The following is a 17,992-nucleotide window of genomic DNA, read 5'->3' on the forward strand; positions in this document are numbered from 1 at the left end:
CCACATTCATCATCACCACTATCACAACCACCACCAACATCATCATCCCCACAACCATCATCATCATCATCATCATCATGATCATTACCATCGTTTTTGTTGAAATATTAGAACTCTATTTTTTAGCTTTATAATAAATGGTTAAGTTAATCCTCTTTATGTGGCAAAAAGGCACAGAACTTTGCGCCCCATATAAGCAATTTCTGTTTTATGCGTTGAGCGACGCCGCATAAACGTGGTCGCCCTAGGCTGTTTATGCGTTGAAAATCACCGCATAAACGAAAAAAAAAAACACGTTTATGCGGTGATGCAATGCACACAGCTGATGTATTGGGAAAAGCTAAAAACTCCTTTGTCGGTACACTTATGGTCGTTTATATGCACACGTTTGCTCCTGGTCAATTTAGGTCAGTGAAGCATTATTTCTTGAAAAGTGCGTTAAAAAACTGTTTTATGGTGACATTTGAAGCGAGAAATAATTAATTAGCGTTCTAAATATTGCCACAAGACAAGGTTTCCATGATGCTACAGGCGTAAGTCTTTATCAAGTGAGGTAATTACAATGTGATGACCATGAAAAAGGAGTTCCATACGGGCATTTCATCTTCGCCCGTGGGCAAGATAAGAATTTCTAGCATGGTTAAATAATTGGATCTACTCATCTGAGGTGGGAGAAAATGTTATCTTTATCATGTCTGATGTCATGTTACTATTTTGCTTTCAGGTTTGGCTATTTAGTCTTCCTTGAAGACACGTACATTGTAACACGTACACGCAGTGCTGGGCACTTTCAAGCCTGTTTTTAGTCTCATGACAATTTTCTTATTAAAAAAGTTTCGCGAATATTAACTAGATATAACTCTAGATAATTATCGCAAAAATGAAGTGGTTAACACGAAACAATTCTCGAACGTATCAGATTATCTTACGGCAGTAATAATTAGTAGAATATATATATATGTATATTGATTATGTACATACTGCATTACTTAGAGTACAAATTGCTTTATTAAAACTATTGTAGTATGTATATAGACGTATTAAAGTACCGGAGTTGCCGACGATGGGAGTTCATGATATCATGCTCTGAATTTTAAATAAGTGTGTGATAGATCGTACCGTGATATATATAGTATATATGTTATTTTATGACATATGGAATCTACTGACATAAACAACGATTTCGGACAAAAACATTGACTAGTAGTATTAATGACCAGGGATTTGTGCTCGCGTACCTACAAGGGGGCTAGTCATATCATGATGAGTTTTGAAGTTGTATATTTATTGAATTAATGTTTCCATAGCGACCGTGACGTCATGGCAGAATCCCCGGCAATTTGGGAACGCCTCTTAAATCGAAGAAAGACAACTCTTTCAGATACATATTAATGAATAAAAAAGTAGTTCTGTAATAATTAGATGTTTTATAATGCTACCAGGTATGTAAACAAAATACCATCAAAAAGTAACGCCTAGAAATTTTGTTTACTAGTGATGAATATATATTTAATAAATTTATTATTTGCAATACCAAACAACTGAATATTAGTCATGCGAGCACGAAAGTAGTTCTGTGAATCGGCTCAGTATATCGCCATCTTGAGCAAGTGTTTTGGAAAGGAACCTGATACTCGAGTTAACTTTCCAAATTGTCCACTATGGCATCCAAAGATGAACTCTTGCAGAAGGCCAAGTTTAGCGAGCAGGCTGAACGGTATGATGATATGGCCAGGGGCATGAAAGCACTTGTACAAATGTCGGAAGAACTTTCAAACGAGGAACGGAACCTGCTCTCGGTTGCTTACAAAAATGTCGTAGGTGCACGTCGCTCATCTTGGCGTGTGATTTCAAGTATTGAAAACAAAAGCGCCGAGGGTGATAAGAAGACACAAATGGCAAAAGAATACAGACAGAAAATAGAAGAGGAGTTGAAACAAATTTGTGAGGAAGTCTTGGTAAGAATATCCAAAAAGCTGTCATACCCGTATAAATTTATGCATGTAATGTGTACCACCGAGATACTGCGGTGATTATAAATATTGTAAGCCTCAATACAAATTTAAGCATCCATTCAGGCTCCAACTGTGAAGCGATCAATACCAAATTACAATGGTTTATAAAGGGTATAAAGATGTATTCCTTGTTATTTCACAGCCCAAAAATTGCAAATTATAAATATATTCAAGTTCAGGTTCTCGCCCAATAGCATTGGTTGGTATGTAATTTTTATTTACTTAAGTTGTGTCCTTTTATTTACTTAAGTTGTGTCTTATATCATTTCCATGTTAAGAACCATTGTGATTTGGTCTTGGTACTCTAACACATGTTTCCGCTGATATATACAGTGGTCGAAATTAGCACAAGCCTGCAAGCCCTTCACTGGTAAAATGTATTCCGGGCTTGCTCAAATTCTGAATTTTATATAGCAGGGCTTGTTCAAAAATATGATTCCATGCAATAGTATAAGAATATGGGCTTGTTCATCCGAAAGTCTAATTTCGATGACTGTATATATAAAAAAATGATTACAGAAAAAAAGTTAGCAATTATAAAATTAACATTAGTGCCAAAAGTATCAGAATAAAGGGTAGGTCAGAAAACTGATAACTTTTTAGGTCCCCTAGAAGATGCTTCAATTATCGTGGCAGTTACTTCAAAAAGAAGTTAGGGAAGTACATTTCAAATATTTTTGTTTTACCAGGGGTCCCCTAGAAGATGCTTCAATTATCTTGGCAGTTACTTCAAAAAGAAATTCTGGAACTAAAATATTTTTGTTTTACCAGGGGCAATAGGTGTACCAGGTGACCGATTCAGTGCTCTAGACGAGCAGCGGTTCCTCAGCAACAAATAGCATGAAACGCAGTTGAATGTATTTTAAAGTGTACCATCAATTTAATCAATCGCAGAATAAAACGTCTGAATATTAATGTATTAAAACAACCCGAGTGGTAGAAGGAATATGATTACAACTCTGCAAGCTAACTACATACATTTTCACTAAGTTTATTAGATACTGGCTGGAGAGCAGTGTCTGGCATTTTTGACTGGTTTGTAAAAAAATTCTGCATAGAAAAGGTATCGACGGAAATCATACTTGTAGTTACACAAACCATGGGGCAATGTTGTATGATTGCAGTGGTCGAAATTAACACAAGCCCACAAGCCCTGCACTGGTAAAATGTCTTCCGGGCTTGCTCAAATTCTGAATTTTATATAGCAGGGCTTGTTCAAAAATTTGATGCCAAGCTATAGTATATGAATTCAGGCTTGTTCATCCAAAAGTCTAATTTCAATGATTGTGATTGTTTATAATATAAAAAAAATGTGACGTCATGTCAACCTGTGGCAATTTGGGGCGCCAAAGGGGGCAAACAATAACGCATAATTATGTTAAAAAGTTAAATGAGAAGCAGTACCCGGAATTTCTTACATAAAGCATAATACATGTTTTTGTGTCATTCTGATTAGAAAAAAATTCCTGATATGAGATCAAATACACTCACTAATAGTATAAACAAGATGACTATAGTGTGTTTTCATGAAATTAATCCAATTTGATAGAGAAAGAAATGCACCACATAAGAGAAAGAAATGCACCACATAGAGGCCTTTTTCAAGCAAAATTCTGCCAATTGATAAAATACAGCACTATTTTTTCATTTGAAGCATTTTTGGAAATTTTGCAACAATTATCCCCCTGAGGAACTTCACCAAACCATTAAATTAGGTGAGCATATGTTTGTAAGAATTGTCTGGCTTGTTTACTGAAATCGTCAATAAAAATCAAGGTTAATTTTGTTTTCAGGATGTGGACATTGATGTTGCAATGCATCGACTTTTTCAATCAAGCAATTTGATGAAATACGATTCCAGGATTGTGTCGCTCATGATACAATATTGACAATACATGTTTAGGGCAGGGTTCGAATTTAACTTTGAGGAGCACTCGCAAAATTTTGCGAGTGAATTTTGAGGCAACTCGCAAAATGAAAATTCAACTTGCAATTTTATTATTTGCTTTATGCCCTTATAATATTGTCTAATTAAAGTAGAAATTTACACCTAAGACATATTAAGAATATTAAAAAGTATCAATCTTGAGTGACTCAACTACTAGAACTTGTTGATGGCTTATTCTATTTGGGGGGTACGGAAAGACTCATCTGATGGTGGCAGCTTTTTGATAACAAAGCTGTTCAATACATTGTCATTGTTCACTTTGTATATTTACCCTTGACATTGGGTAATTTAATACCCATTCGACAAGCACGCTACAGATTTCATTAAGTCTGTAAGTATTAAAATAAATAAATTTGAAATAAAAAAAGCAACAGTAGTCTATTCATTTTGACAGTTGGGCGAAAATATATTCAAAGGATGATGGGGTTTACATATAGTGCGCAGAAGCGCTAAATTTAGCCAATGATTGAGCTAGGTGATTACGTCATTCGTATTCACTTTGTATAATGCACGCCTCAGAGCATCCCGGAAAGATTCGAGATAAAACTCCTTTTCCGTATTTGTTCTATTTTTGAAAACTTACTAGAGCGTGACTCTGTACTGTCTTCTTTATACTGGTAGTGTAAACATGCCACTTATAGGCTGTTTACACTCGACTACGTAGCGGAGTTAAGTTCATGTTTATTCTACTTTCCTTTTAAAATTTTGTGGTCTAGAAAAAGCCACTCGCAGAATTTTGTGAGCGTGAATAAAAGTCACTCGCAATTTGTAAATGTCGCTCGCATTTTGCGAGTATGCGAGTCAAAATTCAAACCCTGTAGGGGAAAACTAATTGCTATAAATCAATATGCAAATTGGTCAATACGCATGCGCATTCAATAACACGCAACCATGCCCCAAGTGAGAATTTGCAGATTTTATAACATTTTCGTAATTTTGAAACACCTTACACAAATTCTACACGATTTTTTTTCTCTTACCTTTTATTAGCAGCAAAATTACACATTTTATGGAATAACGCCAACAAATGCCATGACAATAATGAATATAAGGAGAAAATGACAACTGCCAGCTACTTTTTACTGCCTTATAATGCTCTCCAACCAGTACCATTGCGAATATTGAACTGCATGCTTCATCATCTTTAGTGATCGCCTCACACAACTTAAGCATTCTTGTGATGTGATAATACACTGAAGGTACGCAGGAGTCGGAAAAGCTTTTTCCTTTAAATTCAATTTTAACACTGTCAGGGCTCGACATTAACCACTGCCTGATTGCCCGGGGCAAGTAATTTTTACAGGCGGGCAGTAGTTTTTAGAATCTACCTGCCCGATCGGGCAGTAACAAAAAAAACTCGTCATAGTGGCGACTTCTGGTAAAAAAAGTAGTCCGTAATCTCCTTCTTGGAGAGTATTTATCAAACCGAAACTAATGCACTCATTGGTTGTTGACTCGAAAAATCGGGTCAAACGTAGCTCCTCTGACATTTTCATTCGAAACTACGATGGCGAAGACTGCCGAATATTTTCCGACAGAGCTCAAGTAATTCCGTTTAGATCCGTTGGCCAATCGCGTGAGCTGCACCAAATCCATAAAGCTAGCATTCCAGTTAATGCCCTAACAATGTACACAAATCGTCAAATGATGTTTTGACAGTCGACGCTGTCAAGTTTTTTTAATGTTTCAAACGAAAAAAGGCTAAGTCATCCGAGAAAAAGACCAGCTATGAAAAGAAACAAAAACGACGCTGGGTCGAGTCTTGGGGAAACAGTTTTCCTGGACTCAGACACAGTGAGAATGGTCATTTTGGCTATTTTTCGGACTGCTCCAATTTTCGGATGCTCGGTTTTTGGAACTGTCCGATTTCACTTTACATTGCAATAAATTATAATTTACTTCAAAATAAATGGAAGATTACAAGGCTAAGATAATAAGAGGTTGACTGTTCGTTCTTATAATTCAATTTTATTTCATCCTTAATAATTTGAATGTATGTGCTATTAGTTACAAATTTCATGACAACTGATTTATTTCAAATACAGCAAGCCCTGATGTGCAGGTTGAATCTGGAAATTGGTTTTGTTGTTAAGTATAACAACAAAATGAGCCCCAAAAAATTCGGCAAGTAAAAAATCTATTCGGGCAAGTGAAAATGGCTAGGTGGTTGCCCGAAGGGCAACCAAGTATTAGAATAAGTGTCAAGCCCTGACTTTGTTTAAAAGAACTGATTAAAAACGGAGACAGAGATTTGTAGATGCCTCCTAGTCTCACAATGGCTGACTGGAACCCATTTTGAGAGTAGGCTGGTTGACTATCTTTGATGGTAGATGGTTCCAGCGAACAATGGATGCTGGATTGAAGCTGTGTAAATAAATAAGGCTGGTTTACTAGCTTAGAGCTGGGTAAATTGCTGGTTGTGCCCCCTTGTGGTGTTCAAGGCTCCCATGTTTACATGTGTAAATGACATCCTGTCGTTTTTAGCCCAAAATGTTTACAAATTCACAGACTGCGAAAATATTCACAGTATTCTCTTTGTACTGTGTATTAATTAAGCGATGGCAGATTCGTCAGGCAGTCCTTCGGACTCCACACACATTGACCAACCCAATTGCGTTCATACCCCGATAATGAAATCAACCCCGCAATTCACTCCTTAAATAAAAACTACTTTCAAATATTATTTTTTATAACTGTCAAACAAATTAAAATTTCCCAGCAATATTGATTGACAGATCTTGAAAGGTCATGACCCTCTAACAGCCAACTGAATTTCACTACCAATTCCTGTTTACTTCAGGTTTACTATCATAGTATGAGGTTGTTAATGCCCTCTTCCAAATAGGCCTAATTGCTGTCCGGTAGGATATTTGGGGTCAGGCACCCCGGCCTTTAAACAATCACTAATAATTCCAAATGCATTAATGCAAACGTCATAATTGTAATTTCTATCAAGGTTTTAATATGTCTTTTATGTTTGTTTTAAACAAATTCACATAAACTTTGTCATTAACCATCCCAATAATGATATCGTCACACAAGTAGAAGCCCTATCTGTTTCAACCCTAAATCACATCAAATTCATAATATAAAGCTTCAATGTAACTCGAATTTTGATTTTTTTATAATCACTTCTGCATTAAAATTTTCTGCACATATCATCAGGTCATACTGGAATTAGTAACAATTCCCAACTTGCCCTTAAACTTTAACCAGACACAATGTGCCCACAAACTTCAACCTAAGTTCCTTAGTCAGTCAGGGGCCTTAATTTGTATCTAGGTTAATATGGAACTACATAATTCCAGTGTGTGATGGTCCTGAACATGGTGTGAAGTATAAAGTGAATAGAATGAAGGGTATTGGAGTTATAAATGAAAATTACAACCTGCCCTAAAAAATTACTGGACGCTGATGCTTACGCAAATAGAAAAGCCTCCTTATTCTTGGAATAGTCAAGCTTAAATTAAAAAAAAGGATTTTTTAGCCATTTTCGGTTACTGAAATCGGTCTGACAAGGTCAAATTTGTCCAGATGTTCATTCTTAACATGAACCCAAAATCATCTATTCAAAAGGAAACATGTGAAGATAAAAACAGACTGATAATTGAGAAAAATCAGTAATATGATTGCTTATTTCCATTTTGTATGCTTTCAGAGTCTGCTTGATGGGTCACTGATTCCAAAGGTGAATGGAAACAATGGCCACGAAGAGAGTGTCGTGTTCTACATGAAGATGAAGGGAGATTACTATCGCTACCTAGCTGAGGTCAGCCAGGGCAGCACTCGGGATGGTAAGTGCTAGTTCTTTCACTGTCTACATATTAAGCAACACTCCTGTTTAATTATGAGTTATTAAATGTGAACATTTTATGTATGAACATTTGTAGAAGGTGCATGAATATAATAAGAAACAACTTTTGTAAATACTTGTTCCAATAGTGTACCTATTTAAAACTACATGTATATACTTTCATTTCCAGGTCACCAGCTCATTGTTATGTTTTGATATGTTATGTATGTTTGTTGTTCATGTCAGAAAGTAGCTCATGGAGCTAATTTTTAGCTCGACTATTTGAAGAATAAGGAGAGCTATACTACTCACCCTAGCGTCGGCGTTGGCGTCACACCTTGGTTAAGGTTTTGCATGTAAGCACCTTTAAGTCATTATCTCAGTAAATACATCATTTATTGAATTGAAACTTTTTATATATATTCCCAACTATCTAATCTACTAAATTAATGAAGTTAGATAACAATTATTTGAATATGATGCAAAAAATGGGCCTTTATTATTTGACTTAAAAATTCTGGTTAAGGTTTTGCATGTTCTCACACGTAGGTTAATATCTCAGCAACTACTTGATGTATTGCATTGAGACTTTATACAATGGTACTCAACCACCCAACCTACTTGAATAACCAAGTTAGATAACTCTATTTTGCAAATAATGGCGTTTTATTATGGGACTTAGAATATTATTTTAAACAACCTATTATTCTAATCTAATTTTACAGTGATCCATGCCTGTTTCACCAAAACTTTTCAATCCTTGCACAGAAAAGCGGCAGAAAAGTCGAGTGCGCTGTCTCTGTGACAGCTCTGGTTTTGTTATCATATACCTGACTTAAAATAAAGATTCTTGTATTCCTTGGAACGAAAAGCTCTGACCTGGAAAATGGAAGCTTAGTAGCATGGGATCATTTTGCCATAAATGTTTGAATGTAATGATGAAGTGATAATGTGGTAGAGGCGCCAAGTCTGTTGATGTCAACACCATATATTTTATGAATGCTAACAAGAATAAGAGGTTGTTAGAAATAAAATAAGTGCCATAAATGTTTATTACAGTACTGTTGTAATTATTTTGTTATAAAAGGTTTCTGATCTTTTCCTGTTGTTTTTCAGAGGTGGTTGAGAAATCTAATGAGGCATATGGTGAGGCGATGAAAAAGGCCAGTGAAGGACTGACTAAAACACATCCCATCCGGCTAGGGCTAGCACTTAACTACTCCGTGTTCCACTACGAAATTAAAAACAACCCGTCAGATGCATGTAATCTCGCCAAAAAGGTATGATGTCCGAAAAATAGATATAAAATTTACTACTCTTATTTTGCTAAAAATCACCTGTTTTTTTATTTTGGTTTCCAATTACAAAGCAGTTTAAAACTGAAATAAAATGCTTAGAGAAAATTATCATTTTGTACATTATATCTTTTGTAATGGTCAAAACGTAGCTGATACATGTACATAGGGATTACTGTGTCTGTCAGTGTCACACCTTTGCTTTCAATCAATAAGTTTGAGTCAATTTGATTTAGGCTTCAAACTTGCTATGCACATCAGTCATGGTTAAAAGATGAACCTAAAGGTGACTTTAACAAAAAATATTACTATATTAATATTGATCAATGTTAGTAGATAACCCTTTTTTAAGTGGGTCAGTAAGTCAAAGGTTAAGGTAACCATGGAACTGTTACTAGATTTATGGGTGTTTCCCATTCAGAACTTTAAAACAACTTGGTTTAGTCTTCAAATTTGGTGTTGTCTTCAAACTTGGTATGCACATTGGTCCATGCTAATAGATGAACCTGTTTTGAATCAGGAGGTCAGGCAACACATTCAATTTCTGGAATTTTAGTTCTAACAAAGGCCAATATGGGGTTAAGCAAATAATTTTTGTAAAGCCAAGATTGCTTAGTTCATTTCACCCGTATTGATATGCTGTTACAGGTATCTCAGTTAAAGGATTTATATTGACCTAAACCAGAATGATTATATAAACATGCTGTCTTTGTTTTGCTACATTGAAAACAGTTGGTTATGTTTACAATGTGGATTTTTCAGGCATTTGATGAAGCAATTGCTGAACTAGACACATTAAATGAAGATTCCTACAAAGATAGTACATTGATAATGCAGCTGCTAAGAGATAACCTAACAGTAAGTGCTTCATTCAGGAGTAAGTACTTAATTTTAAAGTAATTATGTCTCCCCCCATAATAAAAATAATAATAAGAAGAAGTTTATTTAAAGAAGGTAACAGATTTAGACAAAAGCATCCCATGATTATATACAAGCATTACACATGTACCATTCCAACGGGCCTTCTGTGGATGTTTTAACGCAATAAACAAAGCAATAATAACTGATTCTGATAGGAAAATAAAGGAACACTTACACACAAACACACACAGACACACACACACGCAGAGGAATATTTATTTTATCAATCCAAATATTTATTCACATATGGGCAAAAAAATATAAAGGGTTTTAAATTAAATTCTTATTTCTAATTTCTCTAACAATTGACCAGATGCCAGTTATCAATCAAACAATCAGTTGACCCTTAATAGAATTTTGTTTTATCATTAAAAGCACATGGTAAAATTACCAAAAAGATGAACTGAAAACCCTTGCCAAGTGATCTTGACAAATTGCAATTGGTCAATTCATGTGATGAAGTTAAAAGTATTTTTTGCGGCTCTTTAGAGTACTCAATCAGTAAGGGTGAAAGACTTGATTTAGAGGGTAAGAACATGTGTCAGGGGTTAGTACCTGATTAAAGGGTAAGTACTTGAGTTTGGGGTAAGTGCTTGATTAAGGGGTAAGTACAAGATGAAGTGGTAAGTACTTGATTAAGTGGTTAGTACCTGATTAAGGGGTTAGAACCTGGTTAAGGGGTTAGTACCTGGTTAAAGGGTAAGTGCTTGATCAAGGGGTAGGTGCTTGATCAAGGGGTTGGCACCTGATTAAGGGGTAGGTGCTTGATCAAGGGGTTAGAACCTGAATAAGGGGTAAGTTCTGATCATTGGGTAGGTGCTTGATCAAAGGGTAAGTGCTTGATCAAGGGGTAGGTGCTTGATCAAGGGGTTAGCACCTGATTAAAGGGTAGGTGCTTGATCAAGGGGTTAGAACCTGAATAAGGGGTAAGTTCTGATCATGGGGTAGGTGCTTGATCAAAGGGTAAGTGCTTGATCAAGGGGTAGGTGCTTGATCAAGGGGTTAGCACCTGATTAAGGGGTAGGTGCTTGATCAAGGGGTTAGAACCTGAATAAGGGGTAAGTTCTGATCATGGGGTAGGTGCTTGATCAAAGGGTAAGTGCTTGATCAAGAGGTAGGTGCTTGATCAAGGGGTTAGAACCTGATTAAAGGGTAAGTGCTTGATCAAGGGGAAGGTGCTTGATCAAGGGGTTAGAACCTGATTAAAGGGTAAGTGCTTGATCAAGGGGTAGTTGCTTGATCAAGGGGTTAGAACCTGATTAAAGGGTAAGTACTTGATCAAGGGGTAAGTGCTTGATCAAGGGGTTGGTTATTAGATTAAGGAGTTGGTTAGTTGATGAATGTGTACATACTTGATTATGCGATTTGAGGGGCAAGTACTGGATTCAGGTGTGTTTTTAACTAGAGTTTGAACAACAACTTGATAATTTGACTAAACAGATAAGCTTAATTAACTAGAGTAATTTTCAGTTATGTCTCTATTTCATAAAAGTGAAGAGAAAGGCTGCTGTATTTTTCTACCTCATACAAATGTACAAGAAATGAATTGGCTATAAATTTTAATAACCTATATGAAAAACCTGATTCTGCCTCATTGCGGCGCTCGTAGTTAACAAGGTTGTCACAAAGTGAAACCTGGTTATAAGAATGATTTATGTTGTTTTTAGCATCAAACTCACCTATGGTACTGAATAACTTTAGTTAGGGTCAAGGCCACTGTTATTGAATACAGTAAAAAACTTTTGTAAGGCTTGATCTCTTGTAACCAAACTTGGTTATTATGCCCCCCTTCGAAGAAGAGGGGTATATTGCTTTGCACAGGCATGTCGGTCGGTCGGTCGGTCGGTCGGTCCCTCGGTAGACCAAAGCTTGTCCGAGTGATTACTCAACAATTCCTAGACGTATGGTCATCAAACTTCACATGAAGGTTGGGCCTGACCAGTAGATGACCCCTATTGATTTTGGGGGTCATCGGGTCAAAGGTCAAGGTCACAGTGACCTTTAATGGTAAAATAATTTTAAAGCTTGTCCGAGTGATAACTCAACAATTCCTGCACCCATGGCCCTCAAACTTGACATGGAGGTTGGGCCTGACCAGGAGATGACCCCTATTGTTTTTGGGGGTCATCAGACCAAAGGTCAAGGTCGCAGTGACCTTGAATGGTAAAAGGTTGTCCGAGTGATAACGTGACAATGCCTGCACCCATGGCCCTCAAACTTGACTTGGAGGTTGGGCCTGACCAGTAGATGACCCGTATTGTTTTTGGGGTCATTGGGCCAAAGGTCAAGGTCACAGTGACCTTTAATGGTAAAAGGTTGTCCGATTGATAACTCAACAATGCCTGCACCCATGGCCCTCAAACTTGACTTGGAGAATTGGCCTGACCAGGAGATGACCCCTATTGATTTTAGGGGTCAAAGGTCAAGGTCACAGTGACCTTGAAAGCAAACTCGACAATTCTTGGACCTATGGTCATCAAACTTGACATGAAGGTTGGGCCTGCCCAGTAGATGACCCCAATCGACTTTGGGGGTCATCAGGCCAAGGTCAATGTCACAGTAACCTTTAACGCAAAAGAGTTAACAAATCTTCCCCCACTGATATCTCAACAATGCCTGAACCTATGATCATTAAACTTGACATGGATGTTAAGCCTGACCAGTAGATCACCTTTATTGATTTAGGATTCATAGAGCCAAAGGTCAAGGTCACAGTGATCTTGAATGGTAAAAGGTTGTCCGAGTGATAACTCAACAATGCCTGAACCCATGGCCTTCAAACTTAACTTGGAGTTGCATCTGACTTGTAGATGACCCCTTATGATTTAAGTGGTCATCTGGTCAAAGGTCAAGGTCACAGTGACCTTGAACGAAAAAAACTTGTCTTGTGATAACTTGACAATGCCTGCACCCATGGCCCTCAAACTTGATCTTTAGGTTTCTGGTGACCAGCTGATGACTCTGGATTTTGAGTTCATAGAGTCAAAGGTCATGACGGTCATAACACACTTTATCCTCACACTTTAATGGTCATAATCTTAAAACAGCAACAAATCAGCTGTCATTTCGGTCCATGCATATTTCATTCAATTGTCCATATGATCCTGACAACATGGCGCTCGGGGGGGGGGGGGGGGGGGGGGGGCATAATGTTTGACAAACATCTCTTGTATTGGAAGAGTTGATGGAGACCTTAACAGGGATTTGCGTTTGGAGTCTGCTAGATCACTGTTACTAAAGAGAGATAAACTGTTGGAGCTGAAGAACTTTAGTTAGGGTTGACATAATTATTGTGACCAAAACTGTGATATAGGAAGAGTTTATGGAGATCTTTCATGGGTTGCGTTTGGGGCCCCTCATGTCAATGATATTGTCACTGTAACTAAAAATAGAAAAAAATGTTTGGTACTGAATAACTTGGAGAGGGTTGACATGTTGCGACCAAACGTTGGCATATTGGAAGAGTTTATGGAGACATTTCATGGGATTGCGTTTGGGCCGCTTGGGTCAATGTCACTGTTAACGGTTGGTTATGAAGAACTTAGTTGAGGTAGGCATATTGCTATCAAACTTGGTATATAGGAAGAGATTATGGAGACCTTTCATGGGATTGCGTTTGGAGCCATAGGGTCAAGGTCACTGTTACTCCAAATAAATAAAATGGTTTGTACTGAATAACTTTAGTTTTGGTTGACATTTTGTGACGTATCTTGGTATACAAAAAATGTATAGGAAGAATTAAGTTGGGACCTTTCATGTGGTTGCATTTGGGGCTGCTAGGGTTAATGTAAATAAAAATAGAAAAAAACTGAAACCTTCAAAACATTGTTTGATTGAGTCGCAGTGTTTCTTGTGTGTTTTTTACTTGATTCATGGGTATTTTCGTAGTTAAAAATGTAATTGATTGATTGAGGAGGTACTTGATTAAGGAGTGATGTTGAATTGAAATGAAGACAAGTGATAAATTATCAGGTTCTATAAACATGTATAAAACTCTTGGAATTGAAAAAGCTATTATGTTACCATCTTCAAAATGGGTTGCTGTTAGTTGATACTAAAACACATAATTAAATGTGTAATATATTTCTCTCTTGTAGCTTTGGACGTCGGATGCTCAGAATGAGGAACAGACAGAAGATAACAACTGATGGCGGGGCAATGTTGCGCTTTGTTTGTCTTTTGTTGGCCAGTGGGTTGCGCCATTTTTACCATTAGGACATTATACTGCATTGTTAATCACACAGTCTACCCAGGATGCTTGCCTTCCTGTATTACAGTAATTACTCTGTGTTTTGGGACACTTAGGTCTCAGAAATGGGTCTCATAATGCTTTTTTTAACCGTGACATTAATGACTCACATGTTCATGATCTGATTTGTTGAGATGTTTTTCATTATGAAATTTAAGTCTGCATGGGTATCACTTGATAAAGCAATTAAATATTGATAAAGAGTAATCTCTTAATGTGTATGATTGTATGAAAATTGTAATAAACAAATTCACTTACAATTCATGCTTATAAATGTAATGTTGAGCCCTGACAAGTCGTATATTTAGTGTGTTGCTTGAAATGTTAAGTGTCCTGGTACATAGTGTAATGACTTGTTCTTTGCGGGTTTTTTTTGCAAACTGGGTATTTTCTTATCTTTTCATTCAAATCGATAGGAATTGTTTTTCATTTTGTTAGGTTGTTTAAGTTAATGGCTGTCCCTTGCTTTTGATTTTTTAAAGAACAGAATGGACGTTTATGAAGAGTTCTACATCAGTACATATTCTAAATATATGGAATTATATTATTTGTGTCAAGTGTATCTACATGGCAGGTGTGAAAATAAGCATACATTTTTTATCAAATCAATGTATGAAATACAGTACTGTTGTTTAAGGTATAAATATATGTATGTTTAACACAATAACATTGCTGTATTGGAAACAGTATGGTAACAGAGAATCAATGACACTAAAAAGTATTTTAGGAATAGCATTAGGAAAACATACTGATTCTTAATTTTTTTTTAAATTGTTAAACAATTGAAATATAGTGGTAGTGGTGTTAGGTCTTTGAAAAGATGCTGTGATAGGTAAACGTAATTACTATTAAATAACTAGTTTGTAGATGACTTCTACTCTTTACTCTAGATGCTATTAATGCTGAAGAAATGATTATTGTCATAAAATAGATTTAAATTTGTGTGAAAGATAGTGATTTTATAATCATGGTAATGAATGTTAAGGTTAGTTTTGCTGCTCAGAGAAAGGTACATTTACAACAGAACAGAATAATTACCAACATTTTGTGTAGGCCAGGTTATTTTCTTTTTATTTTCAAATACATACATGTACATGTACATTTGGCATGATGGGGGAAAAGAGTAAAAATTAATCAACAAATGCGTACTTTTTGACAATTTTTTACATCCTCTTGGACTATTCTGAATAAAAATGCTTCTTAGAATTCACTGCTGATGATACTCTTATTATGTATGTATTTGTCCAAACATAATATTCCTGCACTTTACCCATAACATAATCTTGACCGGTACAACAGAGAATCTGTATTCATTCATATGTGTGTAGTTTTGTCCCAAGTTAATGTGTTCGTTTTTAAGCCAACGTTGTGGTATTGTATTGCATTAAGAACCTAGGGTCAACGTGCTCAAATGCTTGAGACCAGTGTTTTTTAAAATTTAAATGTTTAACTTGATATTTGTACCCCACTGGTGTGCTTGTGCTTATTTCGACCATGGCGGCATGCACCCATTGTATTAGTGCTTTGAATATTTTATATGGTTGAATAATTAAGCACTAGTCATGTTTGCCATACAAGACATCGTAGTCTAGTCTGTTGAGTGTATCAAGTGGGCTATAAGCCTTTTAATATGAGGACTGATATTCCTATCATGGATCTCAATGAACTGATTTATCAGTTGAGGGAGAAACTGGGATAATTATCTTGTAAATGAGATACTGATATGGGTTTGAGATATGTACTGATAACAACTTCTTCCATTTGCTTAGCTTACAAGTTATAGTAACAAATACTAAAGAATTATAAAACAAGAATAGATTTGTTAATGAAGTATTTGATGGTTAACATTTTAAAATGTAGCTCTTGGATCAATAGATGACATTACTTTGTGACAGTTGTGGTATAAATAGAAAATAAACAGTAGGTGTGCACAGCAGAATATAACTTCATGTTATGCTTTTAAAGTTTTTGTGAACTGAGAGTGAATGATTGAGTATTATGTTTGCTCTTGTGATTTAATGTTGTTATGTATTCAACATTTCAATGTGAGGCTGTTTAATGTATGATTTTGTATACTGTTTAATACTTAATTTTTGGATTAAATGTACTGCTGTGAATCTGATAATATAAAACAATATGTGAGACTAATAGTTAATGGCTATTGGTATAGCTACAGAAGAAAGAAAACTATTTACTTCAATAGCTTTATGCTTATTACTTCCGGCCGACTGTATAAATATTGAAGCAATTTGACCGACACTTCACTTAAAGTTTTAATTTTTGAAACACCACGTTATTTTAACACAACATGTAGATTGCATATCTCAAAAAATCCTACCAAATTATTACTACTGCTAGTTCAAGGATTAGTTAAATAAATTGTTGTCTAAGTGTATTATCTAAAGTTGACCTATGAAAGTGTATAATCTATTAAAGTAATTACCTGCCTATTATTTTATCCCCACCAAGTGCTATACATGTTTATGTTGCGATTTTTTTAAAATGATGATTTCTTAATACAGATCTGAGCAACATAAACACGTTCTGTATCGAGTTTACCCTCGGATTCTGAAAGGTGTTATAAGTCAATTAATATAGCATTTTTGATTTAATAACAGCAGTATGTGTGTCTGCCTTTCAATAAATCAAAAGCTGTTGTTATCTTGTTTCATTTTATTTTAGGTGTCTTACTTAGTTACAAGTTATATGCAAGTCATGAATCCTCAAATGTGAAAGAGTTCAGACAAATTAACACACTCTAGAAAACTGCTTTGTTGGATGAACAGGTTTAAGCCGATCTTTATGTAGGAAGCTTCCTAATGAAGACACTATTGGTCAAAATTAATGTACTGTTAGAAAAGTAGTAGGTAACATCTAGTGAGAATGGTCAAACGATATATGCGTCTTCCTTTTGCTCAAGTGGTTGTTTCTTCCCCCCCCCCCCCCCCCAACTGCCTCGTGACAAAGTGGCTGTGGGTTCGTTTCCCACCACAGTGAGAGTGGTCAAACGGTTTAGGCGTCTGCCTCGTGACAAAGTGGCTGTGGGTTCGTTCCCCACCACAGTGAGTGGTCAAACAGTTTAGGCGTCTGCATCTTGACAAAGTGGCTGTGGGTTCGTTCCCCATCACAGTGGGAGTGGTCAAACGGTTAAGGTGTCTGCCTCTTGCCAAAGTGGCTGTGGGTGTGTTACCCACCACAGTGAGAGTGGTCAAACGGTTAAGGTGTCTGCCTCTTGCCAAAGTGGCTGTGGGTGTGTTCCCCACCACAGTGAGAGTGGTCAAATGGTTAAGGCGTCTGCCTCTTGCCAAAGTGGCTAAAGGTTCGTTTTTTCCCACCACAGTGAGAGTGGTCAAACGGTTAAGGCGTCTGCCTCTTGCCAAAGTGGCTGTGGGTGTGTTCCCCACCACAGTGTGAGTGGTCAAACGGTTAAGGTGTCTGCCTCCTGACAAAGTGGCTGTGGGTTCGTTCCCCATCACAGTGGGAGTGGTCAAACGGTTAAGGTGTCTGCCTCATGCCAAAGTGGCTGTGGGTGTGTTCCCGACCACAGTGAGAGTGGTCAAACGGTTAAGGTGTCTGCCTCTTGCCAAAGTGGCTGTGGGTGTGTTCCCCACCACAGTGAGAGTGGTCAAATGGTTAAGGCGTCTGCCTCTTGCCAAAGTGGCTAAAGGTTCGTTTTTTCCCACCACAGTGAGAGTGGTCAAACGGTTTAGGCTTCTGCCTTTAGACAAAGTGGCTGTGGGTTCGTTCCCCACCACACTGACAGTGGTCTAA

At 36.8% G+C, this 17,992-nt stretch overlaps 1 protein-coding gene across 1 annotated transcript; it reads left to right on the forward strand.

Annotated features, from left to right (window-relative positions):
- Positions 1-1,576: 1,576 nt before the first annotated feature.
- On the forward strand, positions 1,577-16,882 carry LOC128205235 (14-3-3 protein beta/alpha-B-like). Its single transcript, XM_052906741.1, has 5 exons — positions 1,577-1,958; positions 7,622-7,757; positions 8,873-9,036; positions 9,814-9,909; positions 14,070-16,882. The coding sequence occupies exons 1-5, from the start codon at positions 1,662-1,664 to the stop codon at positions 14,118-14,120; spliced, it is 744 nt and encodes a 247-aa protein (XP_052762701.1). The 5' UTR covers positions 1,577-1,661; the 3' UTR covers positions 14,121-16,882.
- The last annotated feature ends 1,110 nt before the right edge of the window (positions 16,883-17,992 follow it).

The sequence above is a fragment of the Mya arenaria genome, chromosome 10 (assembly GCF_026914265.1).
Source record: "Mya arenaria isolate MELC-2E11 chromosome 10, ASM2691426v1".
Taxonomy (NCBI): Eukaryota; Metazoa; Mollusca; class Bivalvia; order Myida; family Myidae; genus Mya; species Mya arenaria.